Genomic DNA, 20,128 nt, shown 5'->3' with positions numbered 1-20,128 from the left:
AGAATTATGGAACCTTAATGACATGATAAATTTTGTCTGTTAGATGCATTTCTAAACTCAATCACAACCATCACTTATGAAAAACGATTACATCCCTAGATTTATCTCTTGTGAGGACAAATCTGAACCACCACTTACATAGTCAAAGTTATCTAAACTGTACTTTATATTCATGATGAAAAAGAAACAAAAACGGTGTTTAAGTAGAGGTCATAGTGTGCACCGAAAAACAAATCTAATTTTGAAGGAACAAATGACAACTATTTTTCTTTTTCAAATTTAGTTTAACAGGAAGCAGATACATAAGCAGGGTTCCATCCATGGTATACCTAATGTCCGTTCCATTGACCTGCAGGAATATAGTACCAAGGATACATTGTAGTACAAAAATCTCAAGTTGCAACTTTCTTTGCTATCGCATAGTTTATAAGGTTCCTTTTAAGTGAGATGTGCGCAACAGAAAGCATTCTTTGTGACTGCATGATCTGATCTTTAAGTTTGAGCACAAATAAATGAAAATGTCTCCTATGTGAGAACCCTCTTAATTGTTACCAAGAGATAGCACAACGTAATGCATGAATAGTTGAAAAGTTTGCTTAAGATTGATTGTCTCGGAATGGATACATTCCTAGCCAAAAAACATGGACCATAGACGCAGAGAATACATAAAATCGGCATCATAGATAGTTGAAAATAGTCTAATTTTGAAGTGACGTATCACAAACCTTACTTTATCTTGACTCTGGGAAAGCTTTATCTTGTGCAGTAGCAGGGCGTAGCTTGTTTGGATGCCACGTGAATTGTAACTACTGGAAATCCAGTAGTACATCCAAATCACAAATATATCAATTCTAAGACATTATCCAAAGAACGAAGTAGAAATGTTACTTTATTTATTAGATCACGATGAAGGTAATGAGATTACAAGTATAGAAACTCACAAGTGCCGTAACTAGGGCTGTTCATGGTCGGTTTTGGTTCGGTTTCTAGGCAAACCAAAACCGAAATCAATACTATCGGTTTCTAAAAATCTAAACCAAACCAATCCATTAACCATTGATTCGGTTTCCAAATGGTTCCAGCCGGTTTCGGTTTGTCCCAGTGGTTTTTGGTTAACCAATAATTATGTCAAACCAAAAAAAAAAATTACACAAATTTACAGAAAAAAAAATCGTAGCTGCAGATAGTATTGGTTTACAAAAATTTACAAACAAAAAATAAATAAAAAGAATATCAAGAATAGTTAAAGCTTACTCTAAATCTAGAGATCAAAAGAAGATATATAATATATCTTAATTTAGTTAATGACAAACAAAAAAGAAGGAAGACGGAAAGAAGAAAGTCGAGTAGCAACACTGGCTGCTGTAGTTGGGGGTGGAGAAGGGAGGCGACTGAGAGAAAGAGGGAGAGTATCATAATGAAATATTAGATTTAGGGTTTCTATTTGTCCTCTAAATCAATGGGTAGAATCTAATACCTGTAAATCAACTGTAGAAACTAAGTTTAAAAATCAATCGGTTTTCCAATGGTTTTTGGTTCGGTTTTAGAGGTCAAACCAAACCAAAACCAACACTATCGGTTTTCCACTTTCTACACCATAACCAATCCATTAGTAAATGGTTCGGTTTGGATTCTTCCTAATTGGTCTGGTTCGGTCTGGTTCCAACGAAAAACCGAAACCATGTTCAGCCCTAGCCGTAACTTACTTTCTCTTAACATGACCTCCCCAGATCTAAAATATCTAACTCCTTTTACAATGAACCAAGGTCCTCATTTATAGGCAAAACTAAATAGTGGAATACAGCTCATTCTACTTCGTCGTAACTCACACAATTCACGTGAACTTGCTTTATACTTATCCCAAGCCATTTTTGATAAAGTTATTCCCTTCTTTTCGCCGATAACTAGCTTGTCGGGACATCTGTCTTATTTCTTGCTCAGCAATTCATGTATTTCGCCAGTTATCTTCTCGTTCAAGTAATCTTATTTCGCAGATCTGATATTCTCGTCCAGATTTATACTTCGTAGATCTGATATTTGTAAAAATAACTCTGACAATTGATTTGACTTATAACTGACATCCTTCTCGGGGTTAGTGAGAGATCTACTGTTTTAAGATTTAGTTCGTGTATTCCGTCCAACCTTGTTTAACCACGTGGCGAGTAGGATTTCTGTACCTACATTTTGTCTTTTCTCTTCTCATTCACAGGTTTTAAGGATGGGAAGAGAATCTTATGTCGATTCATATCCGCCACATCTCCCTGAATCTCGCTTCCGCGTCACCCATGTCTCCTCGTAACTGCCCCCAACCGGTTCCTCTTCCTCCACCTCTACGCTGACCTACCATAGCCGGTAGGCAATTGTCTTGGTATAAATACTTTAATCCTCTCTTTTTTCTTATTATTTTCCGTTCTTCATCTTCTTCCCTGTTGCCGTTCTTAAACTCTTCTCTTTTTCTTTCTGTTTTTAGATCTTTAAAATCTCTCGATAGTTTAAACTCATGGCTCCTAAGAAGATTCCTCCTCCAACTGTATCCAAAACTTTTGAAGACTTCAAAACCGATTTTGAGAAAAATGAGTTAACTTTAACTCCGGCAGTTAGATTCCTATGTTTCTCCTCCCATCACTGCAGATAAGTCCATGGAGTTGAACTACGGATGGATTCAATCTGAAACCTAGACTCCCACCAGAATGATTATCACTATGGGTTAATTGCGAGCTGGCCTTACTTTTCCCTTATATGATGCAAAGAATCATCTCTTCTATGAAATTCTAGTCAAGCTCCAACGAGGTGTTTATCACTTAAGGGGAACGAAATTCGTATCCCGAACGAGTTCATCAAACGCTCGAATGGCGCTCCCTCTCAAATTCCTCTGGTTGCGAAGGAATTTGATCTTGTAAATTATAATATTGACTCCTTTGTGGCGAACTATACCGACAAAGCCATGACCACGAGGAAATATCAGGAGTGGGCTGTCAAACTCGCTCGCGAGCCTATGGATGATCCCTGTCAGGCCCTTCTCCAAGATGTTGAACCTTTTGGTAATGCGAGGAATGATCGCCTCCGTTTCTCCAACGACGAAGATTAGATAATGTTTCATCTGATTGCTGAAGGTTCTGTAGTATTGGGTTTCGATGAAAATGGCAAAGCTCGTACTGGCCCTCTTCCGGAGCACATTCATCTCGCAGCTTATGATCCTGGGAAGCTCTGATGGCCCGAGATGCCTAATGGGGTAAGGTCTGCTCTCTTCTTAACTTACTTCGTCTTTCATCTGTGACATTCTTAACTTTATCCTTTTCGTCATAGTACCCATTTCCTCTTGCTGGTTTGCTGAAAGATCGTTCGAAGAAGAAATATTCTGCTGAGCTTCCTGCCTCCGAACAGGTATAATCGTAACTATTGCACTTCCTTTTTCATCATCATATTATCCCCTAACTTTTTACTTCGTAGGAGGATGAACCAGTAGGTCCTCAAGCTGCTGGAGGATCTGCTAGAAATTTAAGGAAACGCGATCGCCCTTTGGTTCCTTCTCTTGCTGATAAGGTATTCCTTCATTCTTAGTTCCTGGCTTCCATCTTTTTGTCATCTTGTCATCTTCTAACTTCGTGAGATGTAGGACGGTTCTTCCAAATCTCCTTCTGCTAAGGATCCCCCGAAGCGTCAGCGCAGGGTCCTGGATTTAGATTCTCTAACCCGAGTCAAGGGTTCTAAGACGGTTTCAGATCAATCTTCTCCCCCTCCAAAGCATCCACAAGTCGATCTTCCTCGCGAAGTTACCCTACTTTCATTGTAGACAATTCACCAGACAAGTCGTCTAAGGATAAGGTGGAGAAGGATAAGGATAAGAAGAGAGTTTACGAAGTGGAAGACCCTGCCTATATCCCTGACATGGATTTCTTGAGGCAGATATTCATTACAACTCGTAAAAATGCTTCCCTTAGATCGCCTGCCGCCGAGTCTCTGGCTTCTTTCAGTTCTGACACTTTCTTGGGTGAGGATCAGTCTTTTATAGTGAACGCTTCATTGAACCTTTCCCTTCAACAAAATGCTGCCATAATGGGCTTGGTAAGTCTTAGGTTTTCTCTTTTATATCATTTCGCACATCTTTCTTTTAACTCATTTTGTAATTCGTAGGAATTCAATCGCCACATGGCTCATCTCATTGAGACCAGGATGTCTCGTGAGCAGTTGAAGAAGTCTAACGCTCGCATTTGTGAACTTGAAAATCAACTTGCTTAAGAGAAGAAGTATTCATCCAAGCAGGAGAGTAAAGCTGATGAACTTCGCAGTAAGTTCCCTTCCCCCAAGTGTTTGATTTTTCCTTAGCTTTATTTTTATTGTATTTTGTTTTATCTCTCGTCAAGCTCGATGTATGTATGAATCGTCAATTGGCCGCTTCTGACGCGGAGGACTTCCTTGAAGATTCTCGCTTGGAAATTTTAAACGTTACATCTCAGGTCAACAGTTACGTGACTGAGAATGAGATCTTGAACGAGAAGATTGAGACTTTGTTTCTTCAATCGGACCGTTTGTCTGCTGAATCTTTGAATAACGAGGAGTTAAACTTTCATCTTCATAAGTAAAATGAGGGTTTGCGAGTTGAATTACAACGGGTTGGCAATCTTCTTACTACTTCTCGGAATCTTCACTGAAGTTCGCATAATTAAGAGGAAAGATAAATCTGAAGCTGATCTTCGCAAATCTCGCAATGAAGTTACTGATTTGAAGTCTGGGAATGGTAAATTGAGGAACGAAGTCACTTTTCTCTTATCTCGCTTAGAGAAACTTCAGGGTTAGAAGGAGGACACTGTTTTGGTTACGAAGAAAAAGTCTATTGAGCCTCCGAAGAATAAGGAACTCGTCATTAACCCTTCTAGAGATAAATATGAATCTGGTCACGGTGAAGGATGGGATAATTCGTAACATGAACTTTGCCTCCAACTTGAAGTTGCGAGACTCGAGATTTGCAGGCTTGATCATCCTAACACTGACGTCCAAAAGACTTTGAGTTCTGTTATTTTTCAGAAGGAAGGTAGTCTTAGGTGTTGTGAACAGCTTTATTTTGTATTATCCTTTCTTCGTTTGAGTTCTTATCTCTTTTCTCTTATCTTCGCAGAGTCTTAGCAAAGTCTTAAGAACCAGATCCTCCATCTATCTCGACAAAAAGATGAGCTTTCCAAGGAAGTTCTCAATCTCAAGGAGGAGATTAAGTATCTGAACGAAGACTTTGCTACTATGGAGAAAGATGCTGCTAAGGTCGCGAAGCTTACTCGCAAGAATGCTCAAGATGCCAAGGTCCAGCTTTTCAACGATTTTTGTGATTCTCGGGGCATTCCTCGCGTGCCTTTGGATCTCGAGATTTTCTCTGATGATGAACCTGTTGATGAGGTCAGTGATGACGAGGGTACCGAGACTGATGGGGATTTTGAGATTAGGTACCCTAAGGGTAAAGCTCCTTTGATTACTGAGGTTTCTGATATTCCTTCTTCTTCGTCGAATCCTCTGAACCAACCTCGTGGTACTGGCAATATAGAAGCCGAATCTGTTGATGTTAGCGGTGGCAATCTCGATCAGGGGTACGATGATGGCACTGCTGAGGCAAAAAATGGTAGTGCCGGTAATGGTGATATCGAAGGAAAGGCCATTCTCGTGGTTCCTATTCATCAACTACCTCTTCAATCTTAGTTTTACTGTCCTCATTGGTTCTTGTTTTTTTGCCATCTCGACTCCTTTAACATTTTCCATAAACTGGGTGCTCCCAAGCTTGGGGGCATAACACTTCTGTTTTTGCTTCAACATATTATCCTTTTGCGTCTATCTGTCTCAAAATTCTCACTGTATGTGATTAGTCGTGACTGGCATAATTAACATATATCTTATTTGCGAAATTAATCTTGCTTTGAAGACAGCAATATTAAACTTATCTTCATCATTTTCTTGCCTCTAATCATGAGGATTGATTGGATTGTATGTGTCAAGTATATACTTACCAGTATTTCTGCTTTCAAAAAATGAGAATGCATGCGAAGGAAGTACTCAAAAAAGATAAAAATTATAAAAATATATACTTGCCTCTTATTTTTTTGTGTGGTTCAGAAGCATACTTGTACCTTTCATGTTTTCCGTTTACCTTTTTCGAAATCATCTGAGGTTCTTCATAGTTCGTTATTCCTCCATATTTCTCCGCGAATTATCCCATTGTCTTAGCTCGTTGCTAAATAGTACTTCGCCTCTTGATCGTGGCGTTAAGATTTATTCTCCTTGATGTTCCTCCATATTTCGAGTCACTTTTTATTGGCTTGTGGGGAAACTCTTTCATTATTGAGCCATATTTTGTGCACACTCCTTTCTAGAGCGTGCACATAAAAATTCGGGTAAAGGATTCAGATATCTTTTATCAATTAAATGAGTGATTCGCATTTTTACCCTCTTTTTGACTAATTCAAATCTGACTAGCTAGCTCGATAATTTATTTTGTACAAGTTTTTTTTAGTGTAACTTTTAAACGACATGCTCCATGAAAAACTTTCCTTATCTGAGTGAAGGTGTATCATAAATAGGACATAGGACAAAAAGAAAACACGGAGGAATGTAAGAGTGTGGTATGGATGAAATGGATCTTAAGCATGAAAATATGACCGACCTACATAAACGAAAATTTACCTAGAAGATTGAAGACTCTAACATCCATAAAGTCAAGGTAAATGGATGTGTCTGGTAATTTTTCCATGTGAACAAGGCTCCTTGCAACAGAGGATCAAATGTGTTGATAGCTTTAAACTACATCATATTAATTCTTTTCTAAGGATAATTTGAAAAGAATGTCGCTGGATAATATATATGTTGCACATATAAAAACAAATTTAACACAAAGAAGTCGTAATGAACGTTACAAAAGAAAAGCTATTTGGTAAAATGGAGATTTATTCTATCTCATTTGAGTGTCATTCTCCATGAGCCTATAGCTTAGCCTTAGTTCTTCGTAATTATTTGGTTTTTTGCCATTTTGATTTTGGAAACCACTAGGTTTCTCCAAGAGTTTTCTCGATCCTCACAAAGAATCTCTCTTGCTCATATCATGGGATTAACTAATTAACATGAGGTATTTATATTTGGTATAGTCCAACTTATATATGAGAGACGGGATATACCATGAGATTCAACTAGCAATTAACATATCATTTTCGTTCGATTTTAGGTCCACGTATATATATGGTTGAATCATAACATTGTAACTATTCTTTTGTACCGTTGTTTCTTGAATGAAAGAACATTGTATATGAATTTGGCAGAAAAATTTATACCAACCAAATCTATCTTTGTACATGTTTATACATATTTTGCAGGACCTCGAAGGATGTGTACCATATTCTGTTTGATGCTCGAAAAGGTTGACAACTTGAACAGAGCCTTTTAGATAATGTTACATTAGACATATAAGACATATAAATTTAAGTTGCGGTGACCTCATTTCTCTGGGAAGACTATCATTTGCATGTGCATCACAAAAAAATTACTCAGTATGAACTTCCTCAAAGATTTACGGTTGGTATATGAGGACTACCATACATAATATCATCACATTGATAGAGTTATATAGTTACTTCTTAAACTTTGCGCATATGTGTTGATCCATCTATTAATACTTGATCGCTTCCAAGTTTCAAGAACTGGCAAGATGCGACTCCAAGTTCAAACTTCTAAGTTATTTTATTGAAAAATACCATAGTTTTGGAGAAAGTTGAAAGTTATTTCCTGAACGGTAAAGTATTGTAATTTTAGTTTAAGATATCATGACAACCCTAATACTATAAACATTTTAATGTTCCAAGCCCATAAATTTTTAGTTTCTTTTTTTTTTTGTCTATTGCATTGTTTTCCATGAGAGTATCATATTATTTGTTTTTAATAATGTTAATTTGAAAACATGTCTCCAATAGCTCATAGATAAAAACATACCCGTACATCGCACGGATGAAAAACTAGTATTCACAATATGGATGAATGAACGAGAAACATATCAAACATGTGGATGGAGTTGCCAATAATAACAGTCAAAGCCAATAATTTTTTCATTCTTCTTTGTTTTTTTTTGGGTACCCCATACTGACCATGGTAACATCATCGGCTTATCGGTGTGATGTTAAACAACTCAAACATATGTTTGCTAACCATGAATTAGTTACTTAAGTAACCTTATGTTTTCTAATATTTCAGTTAACAAGGTTGTCTGTAAAGAGATGGATGGTGTGTATGAAGCAGAAGCAGAAACAGATCATTCATCTGGAGCTAACAATAGACGAGACCATTCAGAAGGTCTGTTCTCAATCTGTGTGATACTTTGTTTTCTTTTCTGAAATGAGATCTTTTTTCAGGCAACTATAGTGGAATTTGGCCATAAGATGGCGCCTTGTTACATCTTGTCACGGTATTCCGCTAGGTGGTATTGGGTAGATATCAGTCTACATTATCAACAATGTTTTGATTTTCTTTGACTACCACCATTGAGGCACATTTTTTGGGTCATCCAAATATTTTATAGAATACAGGAAATACTAAGCAAAACGAAACGATTACAATGTCTCACATTAAGAAAAGAAGGAAAAGAAAAAGAAAAAAAAACATCAGTAATTAACTAAGCAAGGACATTTTTGAGCCATCGATCAGTTTACTTCACCATATATTTTAGTCTTCTCCTACAGTTTCGCATACCAAGTGCTTTCAGTGAAACAAAGATATTAATGTGATGAGCTGCTTGATAAGATACCAAATCGCCTTTATCATCATTGCTAAGTTTTTCAAGTATGGCAGTTTCTGGGTCGTAACAAGAGACAAATCTATGATCCTGCCAGAATAAAACCTTGCCTTTTGTTGGTGAAAGCGAGTGGAATAAGACTTCTAGTTTCGGCTTGCACAATAAACTCCTTGTTCCAACTACAAACTCCATTTTGTTGCACATTCATGTCATTGTTCTGTTTCAACAACCATATGTCGACATGCTGATTTTCTCCCTTGTGGCTGGTACACGATGAACAAGACATAACCAGTCTCCAGACACACAAAGTGTGTTATAATCAGATGTTACACGTTCTACAAAAGGTGGTGAAGCTACATGGAGGAATTCCTCATCGGCTAAGCTGAAGGCAACAACCTTAATGGCAACTGCAAGATGAAACTTAGCTTATATAAAGACAACTCTCTTTATTGATGTTTAGAAAATCTCTCAAAACTAAACACAAGCTCTAATATTGCTCATATGATCAACCACAACTTTGGTGATCATATATATATAGAACTATGAATTCCTTTTCCTAGTCCTATTACCTTATTACATGTATTTCCTTTTCTTAGAACTAGATGACTTTTAATTCCCTTAGGATTACATCAATTTCCTAATCTTGTCCTAACCAGCTTGCTAGTGACTTCTATGTTGAAGTTTAACCAACATTCTCCTCGTTAAGCTTCAACCTTACCCGTGACATATCTTGTACTCCAATCAGTTGTCTCATTCCTTCAAACTTGATCCGAGCTAATGCCTTTGTTAATATATCTGCTTTCTTCTCAGTTCCTGGTATGTGTTCAACGTTGATGATCTCCTTCTCGATACATTCTCGTATGAAATGATACTTTTTGTGAATGTGTTTCGTCTTCCCATGAAACACTGGATTTTTAGTGAATGCAATTGCAGACTTATTATCAATCTTGATGAGAACTTTTTCAGGTTCTCTTCCTTTGATTTCACCCAATAATTCTTGAAGCCATATTGATTGTTTAGCTGCTTCTGTTGCATCCATAAACTCAGCTTCACAGGATGAGAGGGCTACAGTGTCTTGCTTCTGTGAACACCATGTAATAGGTGCTTCTCCTAGATAAAATATATGACCAGTTGTACCTTTTCCATCATCTTAGTCAATATTATGATTGCTGTCACTATACCCAACAACTCCTTTTGATCCTCCTCGACCATACTTCAATCCACAGCTGATTGTTACTCTTAGATATCTCAATATCTTCTTTATTGCATCACCATGAGACTTGCGTGGACTCTGCATATAACGGCTTGCTACTCCCATAGAGAAAGCCAAATCTGGTCTTGTGTGTAATAAGTATCTTAGGCATCCAACATTTCTTCTATAACTCATTGGATCAATCTCAGCTTCTTCTTGTGCCTTTGAAACTTTAAGTCCAAACTCCATTGGTATCTTAGTTGGATTACAAGTTTCAAGTCCTGCTTCTTTCAGAATTCTCATTGCATAAGCTTCTTGTTTAATCTGAATCCCATCTATCTTATCAACTAGAAACCAAGTCTTGTTTCTGTTGATTGAAATAATTTCTTCTCTACATGCTTGTGTCCATTTAGTCGAGACCTTTGCTTCATGAAAATTCCTTGGTTCATCATTAACAGAAAGTAGCATAATCTCACATTCTTCTGCAGCTTGAAGAACATAATCCTCTAGATACTGTGTCTTTTATATCTGTCTTGTTGATGTTCGCAGTGGAATGGGTTGAGTTATTTCATCGATCTCTTCTTCTTCTTCTTTTTCTTCTTCTTCTTCTTTGTTATTCTCAGTGGTTTCATTATTCTCTTCTTCTTCTTGATTAACATCATTGTTTCCATTGGTATTGATGATTATGGGTCCTTCGCCTTTATCAATTACTTGACCCTATCTCATGTTAAATATTCCTGGATCCCTACTTGGTGCATCATTAGTTTCTTTCCAGTTCCAACTTGCTTTTTCATCGAATACCACATCTCGACTCACTATCACTCTTTTCGTTGTTGGATTGAATAATCTGTAAGCTTTGGATCCAGGCTCAATTCCTAGATTCACAAGAGTCTGAGATCGATCATCCCGTTTCGTAAGAGTTGCAGAATCAACTTTTGCGTTTGCTTTGCAACCAAACACTCTTAAATGATCTATGTTTGGTTTTCTCTTTCGCAAGCTTTCATATGGAGTCATGTCTTTCAGAGCTTTCGTAGGTATCCTGTTTATTAGGTATGTGGAGTGTCGTACAACTTCTCCCCATAGATAATTAGGTACCTTCATAGCCTTTAAAGAACTTCTTGTCATCTCCATTAGAGTCCTGTTTCTCCTCTCCACCACTTCGTTTTGTTGTGGTGTATATGGTGCTGTGAGTTTCCTTTTGATTCCATTTGACTCACAGAACTTGTTGAACTCTAAGGAAGTGAACTCTCCTCCTCTATCAGTTCTAAGCATTTTGACTTCCTCTTTTAACTCTTTTTCTATCATATTTCTGAAAGCTTTGAATCTGTCAAATGCTTCACTCTTTTCTTTCATAAGAATAGACCACATATATCTTGAGAAGTCATCTATAATAACAAATATGTATTTGTTATTTGCAAGGGTTTGTGGTGTAATAGGACCACATAAATCATCATGAAGAAGCTCTAAAGGCTTTGAGGCTCTGAATGTTGTTGCTTTTGGAAAACCTTGACGCGTTTGTTTCCCAACTAAACATGATTCACAGATCCTTGATTCATCGTTTATCTGTGGTAGCCCTCGAACCATCTTGTTCTGAGACATTGCCTTTAAAGTTCTAAAGCTTATGTGTCCTAATATTGCATGCCACTTCCATGTCTGATCTTCCAGTCTCATATTCAGACACAATGGCCTTCCAATCATGAGACTTATCTTGTAGAGTGTATTCTGTGAGCGTGAGACTCTAACTAAAAGTCTTCCACTTGGATCATGAACTGTTAGATAATCTTGTCGCATTTTAACATCACATCCAACTTTTGTAGCTTGTCCTAAACTTAGAATGTTGCTTTGTAAGTTTGGGATGAAGTAGATGTTTATGACAAGATTCTGTTCTCCGGTCTTGCTCTGAAATAGAATTAATCCTTTCCCTTCAATTTCTACAGAAGATCCATCCCCAAACTTCACTTGTCCTTTGATTTTCTCATTGAGTTCAAAAAAGTAGTGTCTCTTACCAGTCATGTGATTGCTGGCTCCATTATCTAAATACCAGATTCCTTCTTCTCCATCCTTTGATTCGTAGTTCTTTGGTATTAGTTTCCCTTCGTTTAAGAATACAACTTCGTGCATGAAAAGAGTTGTATCTGCTTCCCTTGTTTCATTCTTGTTTTTTTCTTCCATCTTTTGTATTCTTTCAGGGCATACAGAGGAGAAGTGTCCTGGTTTATCACATCTGTAACAAATAATGTTTGATCTATCCTTCTTTTCTTTCTCTTGGTTTTGATCATTCTGACTTGTTGTTCTATCTTGTGATTTAAACCTTTCTCCCCTTCCTCGGCCTCTGTTTCCTCTTCCACGACCTCTTCCTCTTGTCGCAGAGTTTTGTTGGTAAGAGTTTGTGTACAAGAGTTTTCCTTGAGTTTCTCCATTGTTTTCTTCATCAAGGATTCTCTCTTCATATGCTTTCAATCTTCCAATTATATCTTCATAGCTAGTCTTCTTTAAATCTAAGACTTGTTCGAGAGAAGCTATGATATGAATATACTTGGATCTTGGTAAACTATTGAGAAACTTCTTTACCAGTTTATTTTCATCAATGGATTGTCCAAGTGACGCATCTTTTGAGGCTATCTCTGATAGCTTTCCTGCAAAGCTATCAATAGTATCAGTGTCTTTCATCTTCATTCTTTCAAATTCAGACATTAAGGTTTGCAGACGGGCTTCTTTAACTCGATCAGCTCCAAGATTACGTTCCTTTATTGCATCCCAAATTTTCTTTGAAGTTTCCTGTTCACCAACTTGTAGAACAAGAAATTCTGGTATTGCTTGAAAGAGTAATCCAATGGAAATATTGTGTTTTGTCTGGGTCCAATGTACCAGGATCAATTGTTTCCCAAACTTTGTAGATTTTCATCAGTACCTTCATTCTCATGGCCCATACTGTGTAGTTTGTGGCGTTGAGGATTGGAACTTGTATTGATGGTGGCGTGAACTGTTTTGCACCCACAATGGTGGTTTCGTTTGCCATGGTTCAGAAACAAGCTCTACTACCAATTAATGGAAACTGCAAGATGAAACTTAGCTTATATAAAGACAACTCTCTTTATTGATGTTTAGAAAATCTTTCAAAACTAAACACAAGCTCTAATCTTGCTCATATGATCAACCACAACTTTGGTGATGATATATATATAAAACTATGAATTCCTTTTCCTAGTCCTATTACCTTATTACATGTCTTTCCTTTTCTTAGAACTAGATGACTTCTAATTCCCTTAGGATTACATCAATTTCCTAATCTTGTCCTAACCAGCTTGTTAGTGACTTCTATGTTGAAGTTTAACCAACAAACCTTACATTGATAACCCCCCAGCCAATATATCTCTCCATTTAAAAGAATACTCTTTGAATGAAAGTTATGACACAACTGGTCGGGGATTTGTTTTTCCTCTGTCCATTTCCAACTCTCATTTCCGAGAATATATACCTGAAAGCACCATTGGTTGATGGCAGCTGTATAGTTGTAGATTCTAACAACCTTATACTCATCAGTCAAAGGACTGTAACCGAACCCACTCACCATCCGATATATACCACCTTTGTCTTCACTCGCGCATCTAGGAAGATAAACATATTCTCTGGTGACAGGGTTGCATATGTGTGTAGGGTCATCCATTCCATGGTGGCGCAGAGTAGAACAAATCAACCCATTGCATGAACCAATCATGGTGAAATCCGAATCATACTTCGTGTTATTAATGGGAGGAATTTTGATTGTTTTATTTTTGATTTTGTAAGAATTCTTCTTAGAATCCACGTCGTATTCAACGTAGTGAAGTCTGCAGTCTCTAGATTTGCTAAGTTTTTCTAACAAAAGGAACCCCGACTGAAAAGTCTCACATGTATCAGATGAAAGATCTTGATGAGTGTCATTCTCGTCAAGGTTTTGTAACAATAACTTACGGCGAGCAAGGTGCATTCGAGCAAAGGATGGATTCTTAATGAGATTGCGCCATGGTTTGCAAACAAGCTTGCACTCTAAAACTGAATCAACATCCAAACAAAAAAATATATTAAACAAAATATCTATAGGAAGATCGTTCATACCCCACTAGTACAAACCTTCACATAGGCCACGTTTTTTAGTTTACAGTCCAGCCACGTTTCAGGTTATTTGTGTGGCTATTGGTCATCAGTATAACTATAGCCACATTTTGTTTTACCATGTATCCATAGTGCACCATTTAGTCATGGGTTTATTCCTAAACCCATCAACTGTATCCATAGGGTATCGTTTGGTCATGATTTTCAGTTTAATCCAATCACATGTAGCCATAGATGCGTATATGGCCACATTAAATAATTTTGTATGTGTCAAAAGTGTCGGATGACAATAGACACACCTTTTAGACTGTGACGGAAAGAGGATTTATTTAGCCACATTGGTTTGTTTATGTGTCCATAATATCTGGTTTATTAGACACGCATATACTAAGGAATTGACACATTATATCAAACATGACAAAAGATTGACATATGGTTACTCCATATTTTTTTTTGGGAGGATTATGATATGGCTACACGAAAAAAAAATTGTGAACATAGCGTCGGATCCATTAGACACATGAGATTGAATTTTAACTTTTAAAGTACTAGCATGGTTGTTACCGAGTCTTTTCTAGGCCAAATGCTCCTAGTATGCTTAATTTTCAAGCAACATATGCTAGGGTAATGTTTATGCATGTTCACTGCAATAAAGAAACCTCAAGCTCTGGTGTATAGAAGGATACATTAAAAGTTATTGTGGCTTCCAAGGTAATTGCAATACAGCGGGTGCAGCCGGGTGTTTTGTGAAAATAAAACATGTATAGTGGAGTTCTGTTGTGTTACTTTCTCCCATAATTCCCGATATATAACCATGCCAAAATCCAAAATAGGAAACCATATCTTAAACTTTTCATACAAATCTAGAAGGGACTGCAAACGACAGGAGCCATCTGTGAGACCAACCAAACCTGTTTAACTTATCAATTCACAAAAGCTTGTATATTTTTAGCCAATATATTTAATGAAAAAATTTAGATCTACAACCAATATTTTTTATTTACCTCTTTCCAAAAGAAAAAAACAAAAATATTACATCAAATTGATTTTGGAGCCAGCCACTCCAAAACTACGATTGCAGTAGGAATGCATTTCTTTTGCTCTTTATATAACAAGACAAAACAATCCCATAATCAAATTCTTGATGTTTTAGATGCAGAGTTCGTGTCCTACAATTCGAGTGTCAAACTTATAGAGGCATCTGATGGCATAAAAATGACTTCGTCAAAGCTCAGGGACAATGTAAAGTGTTGAATAGCCACAACGAACCTGCAACAGGAAAATATGGTTCTGAGTTCAAAAAAAACAAGGAAGAAAGAACGAGGGCACAACAATTAATACAAGGTGTCAGCCCAACTCAACATAAATTGTGGTCAAGACTTCTTACAAAGAGGACTTTCACAAGATATGGGAAAAACCCTGTCAAGTATGGTATTCAAAACGGTTGAGGGTTAAATTAGAACAAGGAAAATGAGATTAAAATTCACTATTCTTCACAGGCTACACAATACAAACTCCTCACACAAGCAAGTGAACCGCTCCATGCAATTCACTTAGGAAAAAGCATCAGTCCGCCCCCAAATGCTTTCACCATAAAATTGAGAACCATAAGACCTTTAGCACCATCATTTTAAATGTTTTTTTTGTGGTTAATGAACTGGAGTTTCCATCATATATCTACAGGGTTACGAATCTAATTTGGGTACTTGGAATTTAATTTCACCATATGCTTTGAGTAATGTTATGAAGTGTATAAAAGATTTCTCAAATACAAGTACAACATGTAGTTATAGTGCATGTGCCCATAAATATATTAAAGCAATAGGACAAAAACATACCAACTCTCATTCTCTTGGATATCTATTTAAAAGTGACCAGAGTAGCAAGTTGTAAAGTACAGTAGTAGCAATTTCAATTGAAGTTCCATATGAGACACGGATAAAATGATGTTATTCATTTTACAAAGAATAAAGCACGCAAACATACAGAAAGCATGCTAAGGAACAGGATTAAACATAAGTTCCATCTTTATCGTTCTTTCAATATCATGTCACTAACCGAATAACCACAGATTAAAGGAAATAAAGTGATGTACCTGCGGGAGTGTGTCATTTTGGCTTGCGTATAAGTAAACCTCGGCAGTCAGTTCGGAAGTAATCATTTCGGGATTCTTTACCCAAGTCTTGTGGATCTACAGACGGCAAGATATTATCATTCCCAGAAAAGATTACTGTACTGAATTCCTCATCGTTGCCATCGTCATCTCTATAATTTTTGGGAGGTGTCACAAAAACAATAGAATTTTTCTTATCTAACTGGTCTTTGACATAAAATACCTGCTTAGCTTGTGAGGCTAAAATAAAAGGATCATTTTTGTATCCCAACATAGTAAGGTCAACAATCTTGTAGCCAAGAGCATCTCTTTTGACCCCACGTTTATTATCAACCCAATTGCACTTGAACAGATGAACTTTTCTTTCACAGTAATCTAACTCCCATATCTCTTGCAAGACACCATAATAAGAGGCTTTACCATATGTAACATCATCATCTCTAGATATGTGCATGTCATTTGCTGCAACGCTAACCCCACTATTCTGGTGAATTCTACCATCACGGGATCTTGTGCGGAATAGATATCCATTGATGCGATATACAGTGTATTTCGTTACCTCGTAGTGCGGGCCGTGTGATATCCATCTTAAGTTCTCTGAGATACTTTCTCTGTCGTCTGCCAACTCTTTTTCAACCTGAAATTCATTATTAGGATGAACCTTGAGTTTAAAGGAATATAACACATCAAACAAGACACTTTTTCTATGACCTATTACCTCATTTTTTAACCAAGCGCCAAAAGTGTTAGAGTGCTCTTTCTCTAGCCATGCTCGCTTTTTAGTAGAATAGTTAGTTTCCAAATATAGCTTGTGTCGGCTGGTATGTACAATAACCAAATGTTATTATACTTTGTACAAAAAAAAAAACAGGAAAAAAAAAACAAATTAATACTTACTCTATGTAAGGCTCAATTTCAGGCGTGTTCTGCATTACATAGAAATGTGCTTGTCTCAACTGTTCAGGGGTAACTATACACGGCTCTTCAGCTGATAACGGTTCTCCCTCCTGAGATGTATTATGCCTATCTAGTGGAATACCAATTGTCCTGATGCTTTTATGGTACTCACAATATATCTCAATCGTCTCTTCTGCAACATTCTCTTCGGCAATGCATCCACAAGGTTGATTCTTGTTTCGCACATGCCCCTTTATAACCTTCATACACCTTTCGAAAGGATACATCCATCGAAAGCAAACCGGACCGCATAACTTCACTTCCCTGGTAAGATGTACAGTTAAATGAATCATGATGTCAAAGAAGGATGGAAGAAAATACTTCTCTAGTAAGCATAACGTCACACAGAGATCCTCTTGCAATTTATCTAGCTCTTCCACCATGATTTCTTTGGCAGATATTGATCTGAAAAAGAAACAAAACCTGATAATAGCATATCTCACAGGTGTAGGCATAATTGATCGAATAGCGACGGGCAAAAATTGTTGCATAAGCATATGGTAATCATGTGATTTGAGTCCGATCAGCTTACGCTCTTTTAGGTTCACAAGGGTGGAAAAATCCGAACAATACCCTTCTGGAACTCTTAACTCGGATAGTGTCTCCAAGAATATGTCTTTTTCTTCCGTAGTTAATGTATAACATGCTGCGGGAAGTATCGTTCCTTTGTCATCTGTCTTAGGGTGTAACTCCGATTTTAACCCCAAACGCACCAAATCCTTTCTGGCGTTTAATCCATCTTTTGTATTCCCGTTGTGCAGCAACGTTCCAACAAGACTTTGTCCCACATTCTTTTCGACATGCATGAAATCAATACAATGTTGGACATCATTATAGCGCCAATATCTAAGTAGTCGCTGCCATATGTTGTACTTGCTCCAGTAAGTGGTTTCCCTGCCTTCCTCTTCCTCACCTGACCTATCGACTTCTTTTGATATTTTTCTGATGCGCTCAATTTTCGTTTTTCCGATGCGCTTCATCTTTCCACCTTTTCCAGGTGTAGCCTGCACGTCTTCCCCTTGGATTCGTCCCCTTCTTTCCCCATGAATTCTTGATAACATTTTACCTCCTCATATATTTCTTCCCCATTGCGGTCATTGGTTCTGGAGCAGTCTCCCACTCTTTGTTTTCGCGCACAAATGCCCCCTTCTGCCTTCTGAACGGATGCTCATAGGGTAAAAATCTTCTATAACCAACATAAACACTTCTTGTTTGAGTCATGAACCTAATACTGTGCGTTTTTTTTCGAACAACCACACAACCATGATATCCAGCGAGCGACAACCACATAGGTACCAAGAGCAGGATAATCGTTTATCGTCCACAAAACAACTGCACGTAGAGTAAACATTTCTTGGCATATGCATCCCATAGTTCTCTTTCCCTTCTCAAATAAGATTGAAACTCGTTAACAAGAGGTTCTAAAAGACTCGATGTGTTTCCTGGCGCACCATCTATAAGTAATGACAACATGATGAATTTCTTCATACAAACAGCCCCGGTGGAAGGTGTTAAATCACAACCAAAACTGGCCATACATGTGATGTTTGGTGCCTGTGTTACATCAACTCCATCAGCCGAAACAGCTAACCGCAGATTTCTTGGATCACCTTTAATTTCTGGGAAATTGTTATATATCTCTCTCCAAGCAGTGAGTCTGCCGGATGATGACGTAAAACACCGTCTTTGTTTCTAGTGGTATCGTGCCATATCAAATTTTTGTTGTGTGCTTCGATTGAAACAGCCGCTGAAATCTTGGGATGATGTCGAAGTACCACAATACCTTTGCTGGAACATTCTCGTAAACTTTACCATCCCTGTCAACTTTCCATCTGGGTGCTTTACAAGTAGGACACACTTTTTCGTCCTTGTACTCATTCCAATAAAGAATGCAGTTGTTGATACATGCATGTATTTGTGTACCCTGAACCCATTGATTTCAATATTTTTTTTGCCTGATATGTACTCCTCGCCATTAAATTACCTTCTTTGGGAAGCATGTCCTTTAACAAGGGTAACAATTCATTAAAAACATGTCTGATGCACGTGCTTACACTTCCTTAACAACTGCACAATTGCAGACAACTTTGTGAAGTTGGTACATCCTTCGTATAAGGGCTTTTCAGAATTTTCAAGTAACTTTTTAAACTTTATAGGGTCATCTGCGAACTTCTCTGCAGCCTGCATCATATCTATAGTGTCTGGAGCATCAGTGGGAGTTCCCATTCCAAAATCTTCGTCTGGAGCATCAGTGGGAGTTCCCATTTCAAATTCAGCGTGCATACCATTGTTGACGTTAACTGGCTTACTACTAGTTATTGCCTCATCCTTTTGCCCATGCTTATTCCAAATAGTATACGTTTGATCGATTCCATTTACGAATAAATGATCTTCTACGTCGCAAACGGAGCATTGGTTTAAAAGGAAAGAAGTACCTAAACTAGCCTGCAAGTGCACAGGGAAGTTGAAGCAAGAAAAAGTAAATAAGGGTTTTGTCCACAGGGACTTGGAGGATTTGCTAAAGTTCTCTAAGTTTCAAAAGTTAACTGAATTCAAAGGAGCTAGTGACAAAAGTTGATGAAAAGGATTGAGTTACTAGGGTTATTAAGTCCACCTCTAACTTACACCATGTATTCACTAGATTATGCTATTCTTGCCTTATAAGATGCAAGGATTAAGATTCCATTCTTGGTTCTGTACATCTAAGGAGTTTCTCCTATAGAAAGATCAAATCAACTAAAGTATGACTCCAAAGAACTAATTGTCTTGGTTAAGACACAACTAGTCTAAGGATTAAGAGTGGTCTGGTTGAACATGAGTTGTAGTTTTATCAACATGCTATAAGTCTAACTACAATGTATTCATAACATACCATGTATTCATAACATACAATGTGAAAGTAGAATGATGATTTACTAACTTTGATTCTTTCCTAAACTTTATCAATCAAGAACAACATAATCATAGTGTATACATAACAGTAAGTTAGGGCTTCCTCAAATCCCTAGCAGATGAA

The 20,128-nt window shown here is 37.4% G+C and overlaps 2 protein-coding genes across 3 annotated transcripts; one reads left to right on the top strand and one right to left on the bottom strand.

Annotated features, from left to right (window-relative positions):
• The first annotated feature begins 4,177 nt into the window (after nucleotides 1–4,177).
• LOC113353674 lies at nucleotides 4,178–5,744 on the top strand. 2 transcript variants are annotated; one of them, XM_026597202.1, is made up of 2 exons: nucleotides 4,178–4,288; nucleotides 5,117–5,744. In XM_026597202.1, exon 2 carries the CDS (start codon nucleotides 5,236–5,238, stop codon nucleotides 5,683–5,685), a length of 450 nt encoding a protein of 149 aa, XP_026452987.1. In that variant the 5' UTR covers nucleotides 4,178–4,288; nucleotides 5,117–5,235; the 3' UTR covers nucleotides 5,686–5,744. The 2 variants fall into 2 exon arrangements, with proteins under 2 accessions (XP_026452987.1, XP_026452986.1); XM_026597201.1 differs by lacking the exon at nucleotides 4,178–4,288 and adding an exon at nucleotides 4,755–5,032.
• A 10,406-nt stretch (nucleotides 5,745–16,150) lies between these two features.
• LOC113351559 lies at nucleotides 16,151–18,333 on the bottom strand. The gene is made up of 5 exons (XM_026595519.1): nucleotides 18,179–18,333; nucleotides 17,536–18,054; nucleotides 17,053–17,376; nucleotides 16,874–16,973; nucleotides 16,151–16,792 (listed from the first exon to the last, which is right to left on the bottom strand). Exons 1-5 carry the CDS (start codon nucleotides 18,331–18,333, stop codon nucleotides 16,151–16,153), a joined length of 1,740 nt encoding a protein of 579 aa, XP_026451304.1.
• Nucleotides 18,334–20,128: the final 1,795 nt, after the last annotated feature.

The sequence above is a fragment of the Papaver somniferum genome, chromosome 2, assembly GCF_003573695.1.
Source record: "Papaver somniferum cultivar HN1 chromosome 2, ASM357369v1, whole genome shotgun sequence".
NCBI classification, from domain to species: Eukaryota; Viridiplantae; Streptophyta; class Magnoliopsida; order Ranunculales; family Papaveraceae; genus Papaver; species Papaver somniferum.
The sequence above is the reverse complement of the archived record's forward strand: the minus strand, read 5'-3'. Positions and strand labels throughout refer to the sequence as shown.